Source organism: Microtus oregoni, unplaced genomic scaffold (assembly GCF_018167655.1).
Source record: "Microtus oregoni isolate MIOR12 unplaced genomic scaffold, Mior012 000015F_ref0000493, whole genome shotgun sequence".
In the NCBI taxonomy this organism is placed as follows: domain Eukaryota; kingdom Metazoa; phylum Chordata; class Mammalia; order Rodentia; family Cricetidae; genus Microtus; species Microtus oregoni.
Window position 1 is genome coordinate 46,317,561 of NW_024543074.1, and position 24,776 is coordinate 46,342,336.

The 24,776-nt window shown below is 50.9% G+C and overlaps 1 protein-coding gene across 5 annotated transcripts in view; it reads left to right on the top strand.

Annotated features, from left to right (window-relative positions):
• The first annotated feature begins 13,419 nt into the window (after window positions 1-13,419).
• The window catches only part of Jade2 (jade family PHD finger 2), a 46,386-nt gene continuing 35,029 nt past the window's right edge, over window positions 13,420-24,776 (top strand). The window contains exons 1-3 of one of the 5 annotated variants that reach the window (XM_041664219.1): window positions 14,670-15,053; window positions 17,398-17,481; window positions 23,237-23,298. In XM_041664219.1, coding sequence (XP_041520153.1) covers window positions 14,926-15,053; window positions 17,398-17,481; window positions 23,237-23,298 — 274 coding nt within the window. In that variant the 5' untranslated portion in view covers window positions 14,670-14,925. Of the gene's footprint in view, window positions 13,463-14,669; window positions 15,054-15,266; window positions 15,353-15,812; window positions 15,833-17,397; window positions 17,482-23,236; window positions 23,299-24,776 lie in introns of those variants that run through there. The other 4 variants (XM_041664217.1, XM_041664215.1, XM_041664216.1 and 1 more) reach the window with 4 other exon arrangements.

The following is a 24,776-nucleotide window of genomic DNA, read 5'->3' on the forward strand; positions in this document are numbered from 1 at the left end:
CCCTCACACAAACAGAGCAAACATATGTGAGCAGCAACTTATATCTTACTTCATCTTGTACTTGGTTTCTTTTAAGTAAATGGGGGAGAGGAGGCACCAGACACACATGCCAAGCAAGACATTTATGTGGAACTCAGAGGACAACCTGAGTGAATTAATTCTCTCCTATCCCATAGCTCTCTCCTTTACACCCCTTGCCGCCAGCCCAAGGTTCTTTTTTTTTTTTATCTTACTTTATTTTTTTTTTTAGATAGTGTCTCAGGTAGCCTAGGCTGGACTTGAACTCTCTCTGTGGCCCAGGACAACCTTGAACTCAGTCCATTAGACTTGGCAGCGAGTTCCTCTACCCGCTCAGCCATCCCTCGGGTTCCTGGTCTCTGCTTCCTTAAGGAATACCTGTCCATTAGGGACTGCACCTACTGGCCTTTGTTTAAGCTCCAAGAGCAGTTGGGGATCAGGGACGACATAAGGAGTGGAGTGTGTAGGGACAGACACTGTCCAGGGCGGTCTGCACTGTCGTGCAGCCCGCTCTGTCTCGCCTGCAATGTGCCTTTCCTGCGTAGTCTGGATGTCAAAGTACTTTCTACAACTTGCCCTGAGGTAGGTAGATAATCTGACTAGAGCTAGCCTAGATGAGGGTCAGCTCAAGCAAAAATTCTCGTTCTCATCGTCTTCCTGATGCATATATCCAGTGTGACTCCATTCCAAGTCTGAGGCCCTGGCTGGACCTCCGTCACCTCCTGCTACAACCACAGGTCCTGGATGTCCAGTAGGCAATGTCCAAAGCCCAGAAGGAAGAACATTTGCTCCTTTGTTCCCTAAGAGTGCTGGATTGGTCAGAACCAGGACTGAAGGCCAGGGAGCCATTTATGGTTGGCGTGAGACGGCTCAGGGCCTGGCTGCTTTCGGTCCCACACCGAGCCTCTGCTCCGTCCATGCACCTCTATGGTTTTCCCTTCCCTCCTGTAGTACAGGGACCTCATCAGCCACACACTCCAACCTGAGTACAGCTCACACCAGGATACACCAGCTCAGAGCCAAAGCCCACATCGAACTTGAATTTACTCTGTGGTCCAGGATGACCTTGAACTTCTTTTTTTTTTTTCTTTTTTAGTTTCTTCTATTTTGTTCTCATAGAGCCCAGGCTAGCCTCAGACTCACTCATCAGCTGAGAATGACCTTGAACTTCTCTGATCCTCCTGCTTCTGTCTGCAGGGATTTCAAGTGTGTTCCATTGGGACTGGAGAGATGGCTCAGGGGTTAAGAATGTTTCTCTGAGGACCCAGGTGTGGTTCCCAGCACCCACATAGTGACTCGCAATTGCTTGTAATTCTAGTTCCAAAGGATCTGATGCCTTCTCCAGCCTATTGGGCTCCTGTACATACCCTCATATACAGAAACTCATTCAAACGCACACACACATTCACATAAATAAAACAATGAGACTTGGAAGGTTTTAAAAGACACAAAATAAAGCCAGGTGTAGAGGCACACACCTTTAATCCTAGCACTCAAAAAGCAGAGGCAGGCAGATCTCTGTGAGTTTGAAGTCAGCCTGGTCTACATAGAGAGTTCCAGAAGAGCCAGCTGGGGATGACAAGGGACTCCTAATCCTTATGCTTTTATTTCCCACGTGGGATTCCAGATGCGCACTCCCATGACCTGGCTTTCAGACTGGAGTTCAGCTTGGTAGCAGAGATTCCCTGAGACTCAGCATGCTCCAGGCCCTCATCACCCAGCTGACACTAACCAAAAGGTGCACCGGTCCTGCAGGCATCTGGTTCTCCTGTGAAAGGGATGACATGCACCTTGTAGCCTAAGGCCTACTTATCACTTGAGGCTTTTCTTTTATGTGATGGGTGTTTTGCCTGCGTGTGTGTTTGTGTACCACGTGTATCTGGTGTCCATGCAGGTGAGCAGAAGACATTCCAACGCTCTGAAACTGGAGTAAGATACAGCTGTGAGCCACCATGTGAGTGCTGGGTCCTCTGTGAAAGCAGCCAGTGCTCTTAACCACTGAGCCACCACTCCAGTCCCAGGTACCACAATTTTAGGTCTTTCCCCACACCGGAAGTACACAAGGCTGCTCCTTCCTTGGCACTTTGTTCAGTTGGCACTGTGCTCTGTTTTCTTTGCCCTCCTAGGCAGGTCTCCTGTGCTCCGGTCAGAGGGTCTCCCTGGAAGAGCTGCTGGGAGAAAAACTGCATATTCTCACCTGCACCTCCCAAGTTGAAGACCCATGGCTCCCAACCCCACCTCAGAAGGCTCCTGAATGAATGGCACTTCCTTGATCAAGAGACTCCTCTGAGACGATTCTGACTCATGTCCTGCACTGCAGTGTCCCCGGCAAACCCCTGGCCCCTCGGGGACACCTTTCCCCCTCCCTATACCATCTGATTCGACATCTGCTGAGGTTTACAAGTGGTCCATCCCCCAAGCATTCATGGGGCGGGAACTTATTCCCCGGAATGCTATTGTGGGAGGTGATGGAACCTGCCAGAGATTGGGCCTGGTGGGAGGTGTGTAGGCCACTGAAAAGGCTGTCCTCCCAGCAGGTTCTCCAATTGGTGAGTGGCCATACAGCCCTGAGCTTGGTCTGAACTCCTTCCCTGTTTCTGGCCTTGTAATCTCTCCACTTCACAGAATTCCTGCTACTATGATGCCATCAGACATGAGGTTCCCACCAGAGCCACACCAAGGCTGGCACCATGCCCTTGAGCCTCCAAAACTATGACTATTTAAACTTTTTTCTTTGCAGTGTTGGGGCGAACACCTAGGGTCTTGTGTACACTAAGCAAGCAGTTCCCCAACTGAGTGACTTCCCCAAGCCTGGCGTACTTTGTTACAGAAATGAAGAAGGGAGGACTACTACACCTGTATGATCCCTTTAGGAAACTCTCATAAGTTTGGTGTGGTGTCTCACACCTTTATCCCTGCACCCCAAAGGGGGCAGCAAGGATCTCTGTGAGTTGAAGGCTAGACAAGTCTTCACAGTGAATTCCAGGACAGCAAGTCCCAAATAGTGAGACCTGTCTCACAAAAAGAAAAGAAAGGAATTATTTTGACCATTTAAACTCACGTTTACCAAGACAACTTTTTCTCATTTGTGTTGTTGTTTGTTGGAGACAGGGCGACAACCTTGAACTCACTATGTAGCTAAGGATATCCTTGAACTCACTATGTAGCTGAGGGTATCCCTGAACTCTTCAAGCCTCCACATCCCAAGTGCAGGGATTATAGGTGCTCACCACCAGGCCTGGTGTATGCGGTGCTGCGGATCAAAGTCAGGGGCGCCCTGACTTTGTAACTACTGTCCTACTATGTAACTACCGTATATGCTATGTAACTACTGTACATGCTATGTGACTACTGTACATGCCATGTAACTACTGTACATGCTATGTGACCACTGTACATGCTACGTAACCACTGTACATGCCATGTGACTACTGTACATGCTATGTAACTACTGTACATGCTATGTAACTACTGTACATGCTATGTGACTACTGTACATGCTATGTAACTACTGTACATGCTATGTAACTACTGCACACGCCACGTAACTACTGTACACGCTACGCAACTACTGTACATGCTATGTAACTACTGTGCATGCCATGTAACTACTGTACATGCCACGCAACTACTGTACATGCCACGCAACTACTGTACGTGCTATGTAACTACTGTACATGCTATGTAACTACCGTACATGCTACGTGACTACCGCACACGCCACGTAACTACTGTACATGCTATGCAACCACTGTACATGCCATGTAACTACTGTACATGCTATGTGACCACTGTACATGCCATGTAACTACTGTACATGCTACGCAACTACTGTACATGCCATGCGACCACTGTACATGCTGTGTGACTACTGTACATGCCACGCAACTACCGTACATGCTATGTGACTACTGTACATGCTATGTGACTACTGTACATGCTATGTGACTACTGTACATGCTATGTAACTACCGTACATGCTACGTGACTACCGCACACGCCACGTAACTACTGTACATGCTATGTAACTACCGTACATGCCATGTAACTACTGTACATGCCATGCGACCACTGTACATGCTGTGTGACTACTGTACATGCCACGCAACTACCGTACATGCTATGTGACTACTGTACACGCTATGTGACTACTGTACATGCCACGCAACTACCGTACATGCTATGTGACTACCGCGCATGCTATGCGACTACCGCGCATGCTATGTGACTACTGTATTGCTATGTAGCTACTGTACCAACCAGCTGCATCCCGAGCCTGCGAGTCTACAGGTGAGCTCTTTCTAAGAAGGCTAGTCACTGCCCTGTGACTGAGGATGGGGAGCCTGGAGGTCTGGCAATGGGAGGGGTGTGTTTCACCCAGGAGAAGTGAAGGGCTTTTGCTTAGAGTACCCAGCTTGACTTAGAATCAGTACCTTGGGTTCCTGGTGGCTCTTGGATGGGGGCTGATCCCCTCAGCTCAGAGTGGGGCATCTCACACCTGGACTCTGAGTGGGTAGGCACTGATCTGCCAGGAGTGACTGGAGGCTGCCAGGTTCTGGAGAGGCATCTGGAAGCCCCAGGGATCTCCACTGCCCTCTGCCATCTGTGGCCAATGGGCTGGGTCTGAGAAGATGAAAACGGACAGGTGGCCCGGCTGGCACATTACCCAGACATCTCTTGGGACTGGTCAGAACCATGTCTGAACTGACTGACAGTAGCTGCAGAGGGGCACCTCTCCCAGCCATACACTGTAGTATACCCAGGCATGGCCAAGTTCATATCTTGCCAAGGTAGTAGAATCCTTAGCCACAAGCAGCCCTGAGTGGCTTTTCACTCTGTTCCAAGACCCAGCTGGAGTTTCTTTGTTAGTGTCCAGGAGGCTTAAATTGTTGGCTTTGTCATCTTCTGAAGGTCTGTTTGGCACACAGTAGGTATCTGCTGATACCTACTGAATAAGCAAGGGACTGAATGATAGCCATCCTTAAGATAAAGCCACCTCATACTACTGTCCCTAGATAGAAGAGGGAGAATTCTAGAAATGTTGATAAAAGCAAATCTGAGGGCAGGGAATGTTGCTCAGTCGGCAAGGCACCAGCCTCCCATGCACAAGGCTCTGGGTTTGATCCCCAGCACATAAAACCAGGCTTAGTGACACACATCTATAGTTCCAGCACTTGGGAACTTGGAAAGTAGAAGCAGGAGGATCAGAAGTTCAAAGTTATCGTCAAATACACAGAGAGTTCAGGGCCAGCCTAGGCTACATGATATCCTGCCTCAAGAAAAAAAAAAGTCAGAAGTGATGGACTGTGCCTTTAATTCCAGGAGTTGGGAAGCAGGGGGAGGCTGTATCCAACTCTGAGGCCAGACAGGGCTACACAGTGAGACTATCTTAAAGCTGGGGGGGGGGGGGGCGGGGAGGGAGGGAGGGAAGGAGGGAGGGAGAGAAGGAGGGAGGGAGGAAGGAAGGAAGGAAGGAAGGAAGAGCAAAGCTTACTGGTATCTGTGCAACAAGCATCTTCACAGACTCACTCCCCACAGGGGAGACTCCTTTCCCCACAGGATTCCCACAAATGCTTCAGGAGCCCTAAGGTAAGAGCAGGGTTCTGACCTGGCTTCCTACCCTCTATTCAGTTTCAAGGGCTCCCTGTGCTGCTGCTGCTGCTGCTGCTGCTGCTGCTGCTGCTGCTGCTGCTGCTGCTGCTGCTGCTGCAGGGAGATGCTGGAGGCTAGAGAGAAACAGATTCTCAAGCCTTATCCCAGCCTCATGAATCAGAACCTCCCCTTGAAGAAGCTCCTGGCCACCTGGTCATCTGTGTGCCTGCTATCTCTGAACAGACACTGAGCCCATATGAGTGACTGTCAGCCTGGAGCCTGCAGAAGGACTTCCCACCCCACCTGGTCCTCTGGAGGCAGACTGCTGGCAGCTGTGGCAGGCACATCTGGGGCTTCTGCCTACCTTGATGACTCAGACAAACGTCTGAGTCAGATAGTTTGTCTCTCCAGCCCTTGAACATTGCCTGGAACATAGCAGGCACTCAATAAATATTCAGGGCATGAATGCTGAACAAATCTTACACTTTTTTTTTTTTCAATTAAAGCACTTATGGTACAGGAGACCTCAGCTTCTGGATACGAATTGCAAGTTATTTTAAAGGATTTTTGTGCTCTCTGTAAAGACTCCTGGAAGAACATTTATCATCTAATGAGCAATTACTGAGTGCCAAGCCAGTGTTTGACACCATGCGCACAAACTCCCTGTTTCATAAAGGATGCTTCACAGGCAAGAGCATCAAGAATGACCAGGTAAGGAAGTTGGAGAGACAGCTCAGGGGTTAAGAACACCCACTGTTCATGCAGAGGACCTGGGTTCAGTTCCCAGTACCCACATGGTGGTTTACAACCATCTGAAACTCTGGTTCCAAGGAATTTGAGACCTTCTCCTGGCTTCAGTGGGCAGGTACATGGTGTACATAAATACATGCTTGAAAAATACTCAAACATAAAATAAGTGAATCTTGGAGAAAAAAAAGAACCACTAGGTAAGGGTGGGGGATGGAGTGGGGGATGGGTGGGGGCATATAATGCAGTTGTTAGGGTGTTTGCCTAGTATGTATGCTACCCTGGGTTCAGTTTCCAGCCCTGTGTGATGGCCCCTATCTGCAATCCCAGGCACTCCAAAGGTAGAAGCAGGAGGATCAGAAATTAAAGGTCAAGTTATATAAAAATTGCTTTAAAAATGATAAATAAATATAAAGTTCAGGGTCATCCTCAGCCACATAGCAAGTTCAAGGTCAGCATGGGCTACTTAAGGCCCTGTATCGAAATAATAATAATAATAATAAATGAGAAAAAAGAAAATAATGACCAAGTAAGGCAAGTGTAGTTTATAATCACTGCACATGAGAGACTGAGGCAGGCGGATTGCTGCAAGTTTAAGGATATCTTGGGCTACATAGTGGATTCTGGGCCAACTTGGGCCAGTGTAAGACTCTAGCCCAAAAAACCAAAAACAACTAAGTGATTGTTGAAAATGCAGAGCTATAGATCCCTGGGCCCTGCTTTAAACCTGCCTATTGAAAACCTGTGGCTATCAAGCCAAAAAAAAATACACTGGCCAGAAATACGCCGGTCTGTCTCTTTCTCTCTGTGTATGTGTGTGTGCCAGAAATCAAGCCCAAATCTGCACTTCTTTTTTTTTTTTTGAGACAGTTGTTTAACCCAGGCTGGCCTTGAACTTTTTATATAACTGAGGCTGACCTTGAACTTCTGATCCTTTTGCTTCTCATTAAGCCATGCTCCCAGCCCCTGCCACTCTCTCATGACAACCTAGTCAAGTTTTTCTTGACTTCTGCTCTGCTGTTGTCAAGGTCACCAGTGAACTCCATGGTTCTGAACCTTAAGATTTTTATGTTTTGTTTTTTGACACAGGGTTTCTCTGTGTAGCCCTGGCTGTCCTGGAACTCTGAATAGACCGGGCTGCCCTCAAAGTCAGAGATCTGCCTGCCTCTGTCTCTCCAGTGCTGGGATTAAAGGCATGCATAACTACTCATGTTTTGTTTTGTTTTTTTTTTAAACACAGGGTCTCCCTAGGTAGATCAGGCTGGCCTCAGACATGTAAAGTGTGTTGCTAGAATTGAAGACCTGCATGACCGTGCCCAGGCTCCCGACCAAATGCCATCTGATCCTTCAGCAGCTTGGTTCTTGGAACTTTTACAACTTCCTCCCAGCTCTCTGGATGTTTCGTTTACTTTGCTATTTGATTTATTTTATTTATGAGTAGGGGTCTCATGTAGCCCAGGCGGTCCTCAAACTCAATATGCAGCTGAAGTTTACTCAGAACGTCTGGTTCTCGACCTCCACCTCTCAAGTGCTGGTATTACAGACACTCACCACCACAATGGTTTATATGAGGCGAGGGATCGAACCCAGGGCTTTGTGTGTGCCCGGCAAGCACTCTATCACCTGAGCTATGGCCTCCGTCCCCCCCCCCCCCCCTCTATTTTTTTTTGAGACAGGGTTTCTCTGTAGCTTTGGAGTCTATCCTGGAGCTAGCTCTTGTAGACCAGGCTGGCCTTAAACTCACAGAGATCCTCCTGTCTCTGCCTCCCAAGTGCTCGGGTCAAAGGTGTGCACTGCCACCGCCTGACCCTTTTTCTTAATGATACCTCTGTTGCGTCCTCCTCTTCCAGATCTCAGCCTTAGAGTACCCAGTGCATCATCCTTATGCCCCTCTTCCTATACTTCTTCATGATCTCAGAGAGCAAACCCTACAGCTTTAAAAAGCACACATCAGCCCTCACTTTGCTCAAGCTGAAACTGCCACATCCAGCTCCCTATGAGAACCCTAAAGCTGGACCTGCAACAGGCACCTCAGGCTAAGGATGTCCAGAAAAGAGTCCCCTTTCCTCCTCAAACCTCCTTTTTCCATTTTCTCCATCCTAGGAAATGGCAACTCCTCCCATTGACTTACAACAAAACTTTTATAGCTGTTCCTTTATCTAAAACAAAATTTCAATTATATTTATTTATTTGTATGTCTATGGGCATGTGTGGGTATGCATGGGCATGCATGTGCCACAAACTGGGTGTGGAAATCAGAGGACAACATGTAGGAGTTGATTCTCTCCCGCCACCAAGTGATGACATTCAGGAAATTGACTTTGGGTGGTGAGGGGTGGCTGGAAGTGCCTCTCCCCACTAAGCCTCTCCCATCAGCCCTTCTCTCTCTCTCTTTTTTTTTAAAATATTTATTTTTTATTATGTATACAATATTCTGTCTGTGTGTATGTCTGCAGGCCAGAAGAGGGCACCAGACCTCATTACAGATGGTTGTGAGCCACCATGTGGTTGCCGGGAATTGAACTCAGGACCTTTGGAAGAGCAGGCAATGCTCTTAACCACTGAGCCATATCTCCAGCCCCAGCCCTTCTCTCTTGTTCCATCAGCAAACTCTGTTAAAATATATGCAGAACCTACCCACTTCATGAATTATCGCTGCTACTACTCTGGTCCAAGGTAGCATCCGCCATCCTAAATGCTCTTCCTGCTTCAGCCTTGAGTTTAGTCTGCTCGCCACGTGACGCCAAGTGACTTGTAAAATCCAGTGTCAGACTGTGACACTCTTCTGCTCAAAACTCTCCATGCCACCCCAGCAAAGGCCAAGTCCCTTAATAAGGTCGCACAACGCCCTATAAAGTCTCATCCTTTAAAGGCAGCAGACTCTTGTCCAAGAGCATCCACATGCCAGACCCTTAACTTTGTTTGAGCCATGGATTCAAGTACTCTGAGGCCTATGGATTCCTCTGGAGTATAAGACCTTATTATTTTTGCAATTCTGAGAGTTGAGTCTAGGACCTTAGACAGCACAGGCTGACCTCACATTTGCGATGTAGTTAAAGATGAGCCTGAACTCCTGATCCTCCTCCATCAACCCCCTAGGTAGTAGGGTAGGAGGTGTGAACCACCATCCTGCAGCCCTTGCAACAAGTCCTATGAATTATGGAGGAACCTGATCATCTTAAAATGTAACTCTAAAAACATTTTCAAAATGTGTACCATACCAATATGTGCTTTATTAAATGACGAGTAGCATAATTTGAAGTACTGATGTGCAATGGTATTTTAGGGTATTAGTAACAACTGTAAAGTAGCATGAAAATACCTGTGATTTTCACCAGCAACGATGTCACTGGTGTAGCTAACAGCAAAGATTTGTTGTCCCTATTCATAACTGAAGAACTTGCTACGTTTTATTGGTAAAAATGAAGATGTTATTTTTTTTCCCATCAAAATTTAAGACCCCTAATTTGTATCCACAGACCTTTGTAGGGGGATGTCCCTAAACTCCAGAATGTTCCACCCTCAAATACACACAACACACACACATGCACTACAGCCCACTCTTCACCAGCCATATTCTCAGATCATCCACTTTAAAACAGTACCCATTGATCTGATGACTTCTTGCCTCTACAGGGAATACACACACATGAAACATAGACATACATGCACGCAAGACATATATACACATAAAATAAAAATGAATCTCAAAAATTACAATTATAGTTCTATAATGTTTTGCTTTCCAATTGAATTTCACTATAGAAAATACCTACGAACACATCACCACACACCTGTAACCCAAGCATTTGGGAGTCTGAGACACAAAGATTACAGAGAATTTGCGTCCAGCCTGGGCTTCACAGTGGATTTGAGGCTAGTCTGGGCTCACACTTGATTATTCAGTGAGATCTTTCCTTAAACTTATTTGTTTGTTTGTTTGTTTTCATGACTGGAGAGATGACTCTGCAGTTAACTCTCATATTCTTGCAGAGGACCATAGTTTTGTCCCCAGCATTCAGGTCAAGTGGCTGACAAAGCCTGTAACTCCAGCTCAAAGGCATCTCACGCCCTCTTTGGCCTCCACAAGCATCTGCACAAACACACACACACACACACACACACACACACACACAATTAAAACTAGAATGTAATGCAAACATTTTCTCCTTTTCCATGTGTTTGGGCAAGGGCTACTCTGTGCCACTCAATCGGCTGTCTCATTTTACTGTGCAGGCCAGGCTAGCTTTGAACTCTTGGCAATTCTCCTGCCTCAGTTTTCCAAGGGCTGAGATTACAAGTGTGAGTCATGAGGTTTGGCTATACCAATTTCACATTTGTTTAATTAAGCCGGGTGTCTCTGTCCACCAGGAAGGAGGTACCAAGAGACCAGGCATCTATGGTCCTTTCACTTAAGCCTGTGCCCAACAGGTACCTAGCAAACAAGGCTCCACAAGCCTTCTCACTTTTTTCAAAAAAGTTAATGAGTGATGAGTGGCTTGTGAAACTTTTTATAACGAATATGGAATTAAAATTAGCTTTGTTGTTATCATTTTGTTGACACTTCCAAGGCTCACCTTAGACAATAGCACAGAGCTGTGGGAAAGACAAAGACCAGAGGGGATTTTGGCCCTAAACCAGCAGTGTCTCCTAAGGACTTCCTTTCTTCCTTTCTCTCTTTCTTTCTTTTTTCAAGGCAGGGTTTCTCTGTGTAACAACCCTGGCTGTCCTGGAACTCGCTGTATAGACCAGAACTGGCGTCGAACTCACTGAGATTCACCTGCCTCTGCCTCTCAAGTGCTGGCATTAAAGACATTTGCCACCACTGCCTGACCTCCTAAGGACTCTTTAGGGGGGCCAGATAGGGTCTCAAGTTAAAGAACTATTTCAAGGACTAAATAGAGCAGTTGTTCTTGCTAAGATCAATCACAAACTATATAATAATGCTACTTTTTATTTCTAGACTGAAGCGAAGGGCAGCCACACTGTGGTCAAGGTCATCTGGACTTAGGTGTCCACTCACTACCGGCAGTTATATGATTACTGTTGAGTTACTGAAGTCTTTCTGAATGGAGCTGATGGGCTTCTGCACAGGGCACAGAAAGAAGCACACACTCATGAAACGCTCATTCAATGCCTCTACCATCTCTCTAGGTCATTCTATAACTCCTTGCCAAGACATTTTCCCATTCCAGTTCATGGGTTCCTGCTGACCAGGGGAAACAACCTGCCCTGTTCTATCCTGTCCTATACAGAAGCTCCAAGGAGCAGACCAAACCTGCGGATCCCTTTAGACTGTCTCTATGCAGTGTGCCTCTACTTACATCCCGGATTCATGGCTGGCACTATTGTCAGGACCTTGACCATGTAGCCCATTATTTCCCACAGTTTCCTCCTCTAGTCCTTTCTGCCCACACTGGGAATTCTTGTCTGTATCCTCAGGAAAGATCGACAGTAGTATCCTCTTGTTCTCACCCTGAATGGGCAAAGCCCTGGTTTCAATCAGCAGCAGCAACAGCAAACACAAAAAGCAGGGGCTGGAGAGATGGCTCAGTGGTCAGGAATACTTGCTGCTCTTTCAAAGGACCTGAGTTCAGGGCTCAGCACACACACCAGGTGGCTCACAACCATCTGTAACTCCAGCTACAGGGCTCCCACGCCTCTGGCCTGTCTCACCTGGCACTCATGTGCACCCGCACACATGCTGACACACAATTAAAAGGAGGTATGCAGGGGCTGGAGAGATGGCTCCGTCCGCTAAGAGCACTGACTGCTCTTTCAGGGGACCCAGGTTCAATTCCCAGCACCCACACGGCAGCTCATAACTGTCTATAACTCCAGAGTCAACCCCCCTCATACACACATACACACATACACACAGGCAAAACGCCAATAAAATGAAAATAAATTTTAAAAAAGTAGGTGCACATACACCTATACCTAATTAAGAATAATTTTTTAAAAAATAAATAGAGTTTATAAGAAAGAAAACAGTTGCAAAGCCCTCAGGTACCAATGTGCACTCTGAACCCGGTCCTGCTTTACTTATCCAGGATGTCAATTTACATATTTATACACACGTGCGCGTGCACATGCGCTCTCTGGAACCTTCAGCCCACCAAAGGTGAAAAACAGATCCAGAGAGAGGTACTTGGTGGCTGCTTCACGTGGCCTTCTGAAAAGGAAAGCCAGGATTAGTAGCCATTAACTGTGCGGCAAGGCACGCCCAGCCTGCAACACCTGTTAGCAGACAGTGACCTTGGCCTGGGAAAATCTTCTCAGTGGACCATTGAGAGCCAGAGCCTAGCCAGGGCTAACTGTGAGGTGATAATGAGCCCCCCTCCTCTTGCCAAACAAGCCTCTTCAAACTTTGTGAATGAAGGCCAAAGAAGAGAAATTCTGCTGGTGGCTCTCTTCTGAGTTCATATTTCTTTCTTGTTGCAGAAAGTGCTTCTTTGTTGCACAGACACCCTCCCTTTCAGAGGATTTGAGCTGTTATGAGTTTGTTTATTATTAGATTTATTTCTCCTATAAGCAAATGTGTTCACAACATTCCACGGGGAATCTTCTTAATTGTCACATAAATGTCATCTTATGTAAATTGAATATTTATCTTTCCATGCAAGGGGGAGGTAGTGGAGGGGAAAGGAAAAATAAACAACCTTAAGTCTTGGAGAGGGAAAGGGATTTAAAACTCATCCACCTGCCTTCAAAAACAAAGGTGAAGGAAGGAAAAAAAAAATCATTGGATTATCTTGGAGGGGGCAGAAAACCTTGGCAAGGAGGAGATGGTTTGAGGATGCTGGGCCAGGCTTCTCCAAACCTCAGCCCAAAGCCAACCAACCTCCCCAGCTGGAGCATTCCCAGGAGGCAGAAGGTTGCCCCCCACGTGCCTACCCATCCAGGAGGCCTGCCCTTTTCCTTCCTAGAGAGAAGGTGAGCTCCTCGGGCGCAGCGGGTTGGGTGGGTGTGGCCCGCAGCTCAGGGAACCGACCCAAGGCTCCGCCACTGCCGGCTAGCCGCCCGACAGCCCGCCCGCCTGGCGAGCGTAGGCTCTTCTTCCAGAAACTGCGAGGATTGGAGAGCACTGTTTGTGCACCACAAGGTCAAGTCGGGAAGTGGAGTCGGAGGAGGAGGGGCGAGGAGGAGCGGGTGGGGAGAGGGGCGCCCCGCTTCACCGCCAAGTACCAGCCCTGGGAAGTTGCCCCTCGGTTTTTAACCCTTTGCGGTTATAAGAGGCACGAGGCAGAAGGAAGGGGGTGTCCGGGGCAAACTCCGCCTGAGGCTAGGACGCACTGCCACCCTCCTAGCCACCCACCCATCACAGCGCGCCTCACTCCCCCCCCCCGGAAATGCAGGGCAGCACCAGGCGCCAGGAGGCACCCGCGAGGGGGAGGGGGCAACGAGCCCAAGAAGGGACCCCCCCCCCCAGCAGCCCCTTTCTACTGGAGGTCGCCCACAATTTCAAGTTTCCCTGCCTGGGATGCTAGTTTGCATTTGGTGTGGGTGGGGGAGGAGGACCGCGCCCCCTCCCCCCAGCCCCATGCGCACCCCTCCCCTGCACTCCTGCCAGCACTTTCTGCTCACTTCTGGCGCTGCAAAAAACGCCACGCGATTTATTCGATTCCGGTTTTAAAACCAGTGATTCCTAAACCTGGCGAAGGGCTAGGGTCTTCCAGCTCCGGAGTCCCGGGGGGTGGGGCGGGCGGGCGGGGTACTCCGTGCAAGCCTCGTTTCCTCCGCGAGTGTCGCCTCCAGGCTGTTATTTGCAAAGAAACGTCTTTTTGACGCAGGGAGAAATGGCAAATTTTAAGTACGTCATTAATATGGCGCCAAAAGATTTTTTTAAGTATAAGCTTGCTTTTTTTTTAAGGTTGTGGGGGGCTCCGCCTGGGTCTGGGGCGCGAAGGGGGCGGGGTGTGAGCAGAAAGTGTGAGTGAGCGAGTGGAGGGGCGGGGTATGTGTGTGAGTGTGTGAAGTGTGAGCCGACCTGATGGGACTTGCACGGGCTCAGCCGGCGCTCGGGCCCGGCCCTGGGGACAGGGCGGGCTGGGGGCGCCCCGGAGTCCACGAGGAGTCCGGGCCCGCGTGCAAGCGGGCGGGGGACCATGCAGGGCACCCCCCACGGAGGGGCCCCCGCAACGCTACCTGGGACTGTCGCCGGAGCCAAACAACTGGGCGAGAAGGGGGGGGACACGGCGAGGGGGTGCCGGGAGCGGAGATCCGAGTGAATTAGAAAAAAGTGGCTACTCCCCCTCCCTCTCCTCCTGCCCGCCCCCACCCCACCCCCACCCCAACACATTTTTTTTTCTCCTCTAAAGAGATCACAAGGAAGTCTTGGTTTAAAAAGAAACAGAAACATACACAGGGGGTTGGTGAATGGTGCCGACCGCGGCCATCGCAGTTGGAGGCTATTTTTTGGGGGGGTGAGTAGCGTCCATGGAGTTACTTTGCGCCCACTCCTAGAGGCACCAGCTCAGGGATGGAGGGCTGACCGTATTCCCAGCAGGGGTGCGGGGCTTGGGGACGCTGCGGCCCGGTCGCCTCCCTCGCCACGACCCCGGATGGATGCGCGCCCCCCGCCCTCCCGCGCCGGCCCCAGGAGCTCCTGGCTTCAGGAGCATCCTTCCCGCGCCGGCCCCCGCCGCGGCGCGTAGCCGAGGGCAGCGCCCCTCGGGAGGGCACCGCGGACCAAGGTAAGAGCCAGCCCCCAGCGAATGGGCCCTGCGCATCTCAACGGCATTATTTTGTGGGCTTTTTTTTTTTTTTTTTTTTTTTTGCAACAGATCTGCCAGTGCTCCTCGCTCCCTCTCTCTCTCTTGCTCACTCGCTCCCTCTCTCTCTTGCTGGCTGCCTGTTCTAGGAAGCCAGCGCGGGGGGTGGGGGGGGGGGACGCACAGCACTGGGGAGAGAGATTGCGCATGTTGGTCAGCCGTGTTTTAAAGAGTACAGTGCGGGGAGGCTGAGAGGGGCACATGCAACAACTTTTGGAAGGGTGAGCCTGGCGACCTTCTTTATTAATGACTGCGGCAAAGCGCCCCTGGGCCGGCGAGGGGGCGCGGGCGGGTGGGGGTGCTGGCGCTGCAAGTTGCCTCGCGGGCTCCGGCCGGCCCGAAGGGCTGCGGCGCTACCGGGGTGCGGGGTGGGGAGGCCGAGCGGTTGGGAAGCAGGGCACGGAAACCCGGAGCTATCTGCCCTTCTGTCTCCCCGAGTTTCATTTTGTTGATACGCAGCACGTCCGGGTGCCGAACCGGACTGAGCCGATGCACATGACCCCGCGCTGGGCTCACGTGCAGCCGGTCCAGTCCTAGACACCTTCCGGGGGCCACCGCCTCCGCCCTGCGCCCCCTTTCCAGGCTGGGTGCACGCGGGCGCTGCACGCGGGGGCAGCATGCTCGGTTTCTGGGCTCAGAGGCATTGCACAAATTAGTTGTTTTTTTTTTTTTTTTTGAGGGGCGGGGGACAACCTTCCCAGGTGAGTGCAAGATACGCAGCCCAGGTAGCTAGGGTGCGTACTGGGGGTAGGGGGCAGAAGCCGTTCGGGGTTGCGCGGGAGTCCGGTGGGGGAAGAGGCGCTGCTGCTAGAGTGGAAATGTACCGGCGACGGCCGGAGCGGCGGGTGCGCGCTCACGGGGCGACGGCAGGGGGCGTGGCCCTTGTTTACCTTCTCCCAACTCTGCCGGTTCGCGTCCCGCTTTGGGGAGTACTCTGCAGCTCCCTGCCCTCCGCCCTTACACTCTGGGTGGTACCTAGGAGCAGTGGGCAAGTGGCGAGCCCTGCCTAGGACACACGCACCTGACCCCAAAATGAGTGACATTGCAGCCCCCGCCCCCACCAAGCACTGCTGCAGTCCCTCCGGCGGATCCCCCGCCCTGCCCCGCCCCCGGCAGTGGCATCTTCCCGGCTCACCTCCTTCCTCCCTCTCCCTCCCTCCTTCCCACCCACTTGCCTGCGCCTGCGGAGCGGCTCTCGCACGCCCACTCCCAGCCAGGGTGCAGACTTGTAGCTCCCCACGGTCCCTTCCCGCCCATCCCTGGGTTCCGAGACACCCCCTTCTCCGGGCAAGAGCTTATCCTGGGTCAGCTTGGCGACTCCTAGCTGTTCTGCCGGAGGGTGAGGACATTTGCAAAACCGGCTTGGAGGCTTCTCTTTACCTTACAGAGAGGCCCAGCCAACCCTACCCGGTACCCCTACTGCACACCTCTACCCAACTCAGCACCCCTGCCCCCACCCGGGGCTCAGTTGCCCTTCCCAGAGTCCCCCTAGAGCCCTCCCCCGCCTCGGGCGCCAAGCCCACCCACCTCCTGGCACCGCCCCCGGCCCGAACCGCCTCTTGCCCTTCCTACGCCTGGGCCGGAGCCCCCCGCAGCCACCTCCGGCTCCTCCTCCCAGCTCCCGCGGTCGGAATCACGCCGGCGCGCCTTCAACCTGCGTGCCCATCGCCCGCCACCAGGGGCAGGCTGGAGGCGCGCAACCTTCTTCTAATCCCCTTAGCGACTGCAGCCGGCCTGGGCACTTTTTTTTTTTAAACCAAGCTTGGCCTCAGGCCTCCTGCTGGGGGGGCGGGGGAGGGGAGCCGGGTTTCTTTATGCCCGACAGTACGTTGCACTGGCCATCTCAGGTCTCTGAAGATTTCCAAACTTCACCCTTGCCCCTAGCACACCCCCCCCCATCTGCAGAATTCCGAGGTACAAAGTTTTACCCAGAGGTAGTTTGCAAGAGGTCAGTGGGAGGGATTATGATTGTTTTCAGAGAAGTGCAGGAGGGGTTAGGGAGCCCCTTTTTGAAATGAAGAGTTTTGAGCCAGAAAGAACAGTTAGGGTGTACCCTTAAACATTTATATTTGCAAACAGGCCCGAGTTTGGGAGGTGGGTTCTCCTCCCAAAGTGGCACTGTCTCATCTCACTGGTAAAATTCCCAGTAGGACATTTGGCAGGAGGGCCAGTCAGCGGGCTGCCAACCGGGCCTGGCCCTGCTTCCTGGGTTCCCAGGGTACTACTGACTTCTTTTTCCCTAGCCTGATTGCTTTTTTCCCCTTAGTGCCCCAAGCGAACACACCAACCCTCCTGGGCCAATTGTCCCATTTTCCTTGGGCGGGTTGGGACTCGCAGAGCAATCCACTAAAGCAGAGGAGGAAAATAACAGAATAAACTGTAAGGGGGGTGGTGGATGAGTAATAAAACTGACCCAGTCAAGGAGGAAGGCTTTCATGTTTAGGCTATGCTATTTGCTTTTTAGGTCACAGGCTGCAAAAACAGGCTTTGATCCGAAGCGGGCGAATAATTTATTGAGAAAGTTTGCGTGGTGGTGGTGGGAGAGGATGTTTGTTTGATCTGGAGCCCTCTCCTCCGTAGTTCCAAGTGCTGTTGGCTGTTGTTTGGAGTGGAAAAGCATTTGGTTCCACAGCAAATGCTTAGTAGAGGGAAGTCCTCACCCTGCGCAGCAGGACTTACCAGCGAATGTTGGTTTTGAACTGTTTGGCCAAGGGTCTTCCCAGCACTCTTCACAGATGAAGTGTTTAAGGACAGGGTTATTTGGACTCTGGATACAGCAAATGTTTTCCCATCCAACAAGCTTTTCCATTTCCCAAATTGCCGGGCTAGATGGCCAGTGACTCTTACCCAAGAGTCTATGGTATCTCAGCACTTAGCTCACGCTGACAGTTTGGATATGTGATTTCCCCAGCTCCCTAGTGTTCCTTACTATCCAAGTTAAGCCTTTGACACTGACTCCTCTATTTTTGAGGTGGTGGGCAGCGTGTTCTGGTATTTACAGCCAGTGTTTCTGTTAGACTAGAAGGTGGCTGGTTGTCTTCCGCACCCATCAGGTACTTCACTGAGTGTGCAACAGGCCCTCTGGAAATTTTGTGGATGTTTAAGTTGGATGAGAGGAGGCCAGATAACTTTGGGACATAACTTTGACTTGTCCCAATATGAGACCTGTGTCATGTGACTTAAACTCTGAAGTGGTGGGTCTAAGCTCAAAGTTTAGGCACTAAGGGAGGTTGGTTCTGGGGCCTCAGGCAGTCCTCTCCGCTTCCCCTCAGCCATCCCATTGGAGTTTGGAAAACTTCCATTCATGCTAGGAACTGAAGGTCTCCCTACAAACCTGAGCCCCTTGACGGGGCAGCCAGCTGGCCTAGGTCTGAATGGAGTTTCCAGCAATGGCAAAGGCACTGTGAATCTCAGTTTATCAGCCAGTGGGATTGATGATAATTTCTGTCTAAGTAAGCATAGGAAATGAACGACTGTCTTAAAGACTCACCCTGAGACTGAGGATGTAGTTGGTGTAGCGAGTGCAAGGCCCTGGGTTCAGTCTCCGTCGCCTCAATGAAAAGGGAAGGGGGAAAAGCCCGAAGTGAGGCGTGTGGTAGCACCCGCACCATAGCAGCCAGTCTTGCTCTTAATGAACTGAGGCTAGCCAGTTCATTATCTACACCCTGGCCTTTGCTGTCAGCTCCAGGCTAGGCCAGAAAGACAACTGTCTTCTGTGCAGAAGAGATGAGAAGCATCCAACAGGTGCCCTTGGGCAGCTAGACTTAGAACAGTCCACTGAGTTTTGCCCTGGGTATTGGGGGGGGCGGGGGGAGGATAAGGTTGAGGAAGTACCAAATGACAGATTAGACAGAACCCATCACATTCGTGGGATCTCCTTGGTTGAGTCCCTAGAGCTGTCCTGCACAGTGCATGTAGGCGCTGGAAGCTGGAGCCTAGTGGGGACTCTTATAATTGCAGGTAGGCAGTGATGTGGTAGGAGAGGGTTCAGGTTCCCCTAGGGCTTGGAGAAGTAGAGTTGACAGTCACAGACAGCAACCCTCTGCCCTGTGCGCACAAAAGCACTTTCTGTATCTGCAATTATTGTCCCCAAGAAGGCATTAAAGTTAATGAGAGATAGGAAAGAGTGGGGCTGTGACCCCCGTTTGAAGCGGTTAAGGAGTGCGCGAGCTCTTGTTTTCTGAATGTCTGGCCTTCCTTGCACAAGGAGGCTCTGAGGACAGGTTTTCCAGCCGAAATATCATTAAATTGTATTAGCATCTTATTACACACACGCCTTCGCGGTCTGCCTCAGACAGGGAGAGTTTTTGTTTCTCTCTGAGAGATTGTGTCTGGAATGGTAAACTGCCTACTTGAAGGTCCCCCACCCCCACTTTTTTTTCAGGAGGACGGAATCCTGCTGTGTGTGTGAGGGCAGGCCTAGTGGCCTCTGGAGAGGAGAGGCCGGAGGCCAGGTTGGGGTGTTTTAACTGCCCCAGGGAGTGGCTGCAGTAGCTAGCCTGAAAGACCCACTGTTCCCAGGGTCAACTGGGAGGGCGTTAATGGAGGCCCAGGGTGTTTATTTGAATTTATTTGCAGAGACATCTTTAAAAGAGACTGGCATTGGGCAGTGGTGTTCCAGGGCCAGAACTTTAGTGGGGACTAAAGACGATGGCCTGTGCTGCCAAGAAAACATCTGCCACCAAATTGCTGCCCTATTACTGAGTTGACATTGGTTATTAGCCAGGAGCCCAACCAAATAAAGCTGCCTGGAAAATGTGTAGGGTCAAGACTGGGAAAGAGGACTGTGGAAACAGGAGGGAATCTTGGGCTGGGGTATTGGTGTCTGCCAGCAGCAGGCCGGCCAGCTGGGCTGTGTGGTCCTGACACTCCAGGAGGGAGGGACCAGAGTTTGCTCAGTACTCCCCATGATCCTGGGTCCAATTCTGCTAAGAGAAGCAGAGGAGGTAGGAGCCCGTGCTGGGTTTAACCCTTGAGAGGGTTCCTGGCGTTCTAGCCAGACAGCTCTTTACTCATTCCCGAGGAGGACGATTGGCGGGTAGCTGCACATACTGATGGGTTCTCCGAAGACAGAAACAGGGCAGCTAATTTCTCTAAGCAGGGTAATGGGCAGTAACTGACATGGGCAGCCGACCCAGCTTGTGCCCGGGTCTGGAAGCATGGAGAACCTTTGACTTGGAAGAGAAAACAAAAAGAAGCAGGGGCTGCGGCTGTGGTTGAGTGGTAGCGTTCTTGTCTTTCGTGAACGAGGTCCTAGGTTCAGTCCCCAGTCTTATGAAAAGGGAGGTCACTGTGTTGGGACCTAGTGAGGAAGGAAGGGGGTAGTCACTGTCAACCTTGAGGTAGGCAGGGTCCAAATTGGTGTAGGCTCTGGAGAGGATATGAGAATTTGGCCTTGGATCAGCTGGAAGCCTGTGAAAGAGTTTGGGGGTGGGGGGCAGGAGTTGGCGGTGTGATAGGCTTTATGCTTTAAAGATTTCTTTGATTGCCATGTGGAGTTAAGAGTCCGAGGCGAACGTGGTAGCGAGAGCAAGGAAATGAATGGACCAGGTGAGAGGTGAGATGGGCGTGACCCAGTGGGATGATCGTGGAACTGCGTGGAGTGGGTGTGCACAGGACTAGCCAGAGGTTGACTAGTGCAGAGGAGACACGGAGGCCATGGGCCACTACTGCTCTGTGGAGGGCCCTTTGGTCACCCACAGTCCAGAGAGCTCCCCGTGTGTGTTGCTATCCTGGGGTGGCATGGGAAGTGCAATGGACCCAGAAGATCCTTCTTGCTCCGACTCTCCTCTGCAGACAGGATTTCAGGACTAACTACTTCCTTCAAAAGCAAGTGCCTAGTGCCACTGGAGTCATCTGCCGCAACAGACCGTGCCTGGGGGGAGCTGGGAAAACCCGAGGCCAGGCTGATGGCAGCTCCGTCACTCCTGCCTGTTAACTGTCCCCATTCTTGCCAGCGCGCCATGTGGTTTATAACACGAAGGGGCTGCCTCATTGAGGAGGTCGGGTGTAGGTCTGCAAGCTGACAGGGTCACCTGTTGGTCTCTGGACAAGGACCCAGCACTATGAGAAGGGCCTGGGCAGCCATGGTCACTGCCTGTTCTTTCCAAAGGGCTGGCCCTGGTAGGGCTCCCCATTCTGGCTCAAGGCTGCCTGTGCGCGTTTACTAGCTAGTTAGTACCCGTGCAGCGCTCCAGCCGCTGTGTTGAGAGTGCTTCTCACTGAGTCTGGCCAGCTGATTCTAGCCAACAAATGTGTTTCATTTGGCCCTCTCAGGGTGTTCTTCAAATCCTGACTCAGTCGCCAGCTTTTTAAATTCAAATGTATGGGGAAATCAGATCCAGTTTACCTCCTGGGGGAAGTATGTCTTTGCCAAGACCTCTGGCCTTGTGAGCTACCGGTAGGACTAGGATCTGAACCCAACACTCCTAAGTCCATAGCTCCTGCTCCTCTTCCTCCTGGATTGGAGGTCACACCCAGGGACTTGTGCCTAAGCACGCCACAGGTGGCTACTGAGCTCTGCCCTCAGCCCCCAGCCAACTCTTAGTGCTGCAGGAGCTCCCAGTTTAGAAATATTGTTGCCCTCCTTGGAAATGAGAGCAGTTCCTGGACAGGGTTGATGGAGGAGCTGGAGGGGTGAATTTACTGCCACACCAGCGACAGGGCTAAGTGGGCCCATATGTGGGCCAAGGCCAGAGTTCTTTAGAAAGCCAGCCTTCCTCAGATCCTGGAGGTCACAAAAGGCGAAGTCTGGTACAAGCATTGTCACCTTGGGTAACTCCTGAGCCTCGGTTTCCTCATCTCTTAGGTTCTAAGAGTGAGGGGAAGGCAGTTGTCATATACACTATTAATCAAGGGCTAGCCTGAGATTCCCCATGGTGTTCTTGTGTGCTAGGGGACACACACCCCGCCCCGTCTGCCATAAAGAACAGGTCTTTATTGTTCCTTCCTCTTGGGTTGCTTGCTCTGGCAGGTGTCTTTCACTCTCTTGGCCTTTAGGAAACACTGGACAGCAAACAAGCAGCCCCATTGGGCTCCTCTCATTCTCTTGGAGGACAGTGGGGAGGACGCTTACCCAGATCTCTGGGCCAACCACAATGACCTTCCTGCTTTACCCTTGACCTCAAGTAGGTGCCTCTCTTACCCACTGTCTCTGCAGCACTACAGGAAGGTAGGCAGGGGCACCCCATAGTTTGACAAGGACTGTCTAGAGAGAGGAAGGGATGGGGGGGTCACTGGCTGTTGTGAGGCCATTCTAGGACTGAGCGGGAACGTGGTGGGAGTCCCTTAACGCGACTTGGTATTAACCAAGCGGGCTCCACCATTCAGACTTTTGCAAGACCTGGGGAAGAAATGGAAAGGCACAGCTTTCCAGGTTGAAGCTGATTCTTTGCACAAAAGGAGCTCAGGGTAACCTTGGGGATCAGGCCTTAGACTCTGGGGTTCGATGCTCATCTCCATCCAGTTAGGAGTGGGATGAGGCAAGCATCATCTGTAAATGGGGCTGGATCTTACATCAGCTGTCCGGCGCTCAGCCCTGTGGATGAGGTTCTGAGGGTCATGTGAGGGAGCCACCCTTAGTGTCTGAGAAGTTAGATGGTGCGGTTGAGATAAAGTAGGATTACATTTTATCTGAGAAAGGACCTGCTACCCTGTTTCCACAGCCCAGAGGCCACTATGCTCAGGATTTGGCCTCAATCATGGTTTGTGCCTTACCTTGAGAGCATGGTCCTGGCAGAATCCTTATTTCCTCTTCTCCCTCCTCCCTCTAGGGATGCTCAGGAGGTACCTGCAGTAGGTGATATTTTCTGGTCAGCTCATTTCATTGACTGGGAACCGGGACTTGAGTGGTCATTGTCACCTTTCGGTTTGTGCCTGCTGGTCTCTCTGCAGTCCTGTCCACTGGACAGACTTCTTGTCAGAACCTTTAACAAATGTTGGCCCTGTGAGTGGGTCGGGGAAGGATGAGGCTGGAAGAGAGGCGTGCCCTTATCCTTCTCTGCGTGGACATGTGGGTCGAGGATGCAGCTGATGAGGTATTTTCCAGAAAGACTGAGGATTTCCTTGGGTGTCTGTGAAGGTAATGACCCTTCTTGCCTTTTGTTGCAGATGGAAGAGAAGAGGCGAAAATACTCCATCAGCAGTGAGAACTCCGATACCACTGACAGTAAGGCCCTCCCACCTGGGGCTCCGATACCACTGATAGTAAGGCCCTCCCACCTAAGGCTCTAGAGGGGCAGCCTATAAGGAATACTGGCAGGCCCAAAGACTTGGTAGGAGGAGGCTGACCCTCCATTCAGTTCAGCCCAGGGCTGTCACATGGGTGAGACCAATTCAAGTCAGGTTCCTCTGCCCCTGAGGTAGCCAGTCCCTGCCCTAACCAGATCCTCACCATCCCCTTAGGGGACCCCACCCTCTAGGTACGCCTTCCTTCTGATCAGAATAGACCAACTCTGATCCTCAGGGTATTTGCTGTTGCCTGATAGAGGAGAAAAAAATTAATTCTTTGGCTTTCTGTTGAGTGGGGACCCTTTTAGGAGTCTCTCCAAAACGGACGCTTTGTAGCCCTTTATTATAGTTAGTTAATTATTAAAATAGAACAAGTAACTTCGTAACCAGTGGCAAACTCGGATCAGAGGATTCCTATCGTGTTCACTATGGCACATAGTAGGTGTTTTATAAATGTTGGCTGAAGAAATTAATGAAGAAGCACATCCTTCATGGAATCTTGGCAGTAGATTCTCAGAGGTAGGTTAGATAAGGGCTGGGTGTCTCGGTTGGATGTCTAGAAGTGGAGAGAAGGGTTCCTGTTGCAGGTTCCAGCTCCGCTAGGGCTGGTTAGTAAGACTGTCTAAAACAAAAGTAGAAAAAACCTTGAGTCTTCCTGACCCTTCTTGTTGAGGCCATTGCCCTGTAGTCTAGCAAAAGCCTCAGACCCTACAGTCGTGGCCAACTGAGGAATCCCTTGGCACCATTCTAAGGCTATAGATAACAGTATCCTTCAATCAGCCTTTCGAGGACCCTTCGTTCCGTATCTCGTTAATCAGCTCCTTGTTACTGTCATGAAATATGTGAAATTATTAGCCTATGAAAGGAAAGGTTTACTTAGCTCACCATGCCTGAGTGATTTTCTTCAGTGGCAATCCCTGTGAGGTTCCAGGCTCTAAAAAGTCACGCTGCCTCTCACCTTAGCCAGAGGACTAAGTCTTTGACACTCGGACCTTTGAGGATCTCCTAAATCATCACTCACGTTACAGAAGAGCGAACAGATAGCTAGCTACTCTCCACACTGAGGAGGCTGAAGAACAAGCATGAGTTCAAGGCCAGCATGTCTTGGTGTCATTTCCTGTTATTGGGATAAAATCCCTGGCAAAGCAGCTTAAAGAAGGGTTTATTCTGGCTCACAGTTCAGGGTCCAGTCCATCACAGCGGGGTGACAAGAGCTCGGAGCGCAGGGTCACAAGTTGTTTCTGCAGTTGAGAAGAGAGAGAGATGAGTGCTGAGGTTCAACTTGCTTTCTCCTTTTTATACAGTTCAGGACCCAAGCCTGTGTGTGATCTCTTTAGTGTGGGTCTTCCCTCTTTAACGCAGAATCGTCAAATAGTTCTGGGCTCTTGGCCAGAAGTTAACCAGTCCCTCACAGGT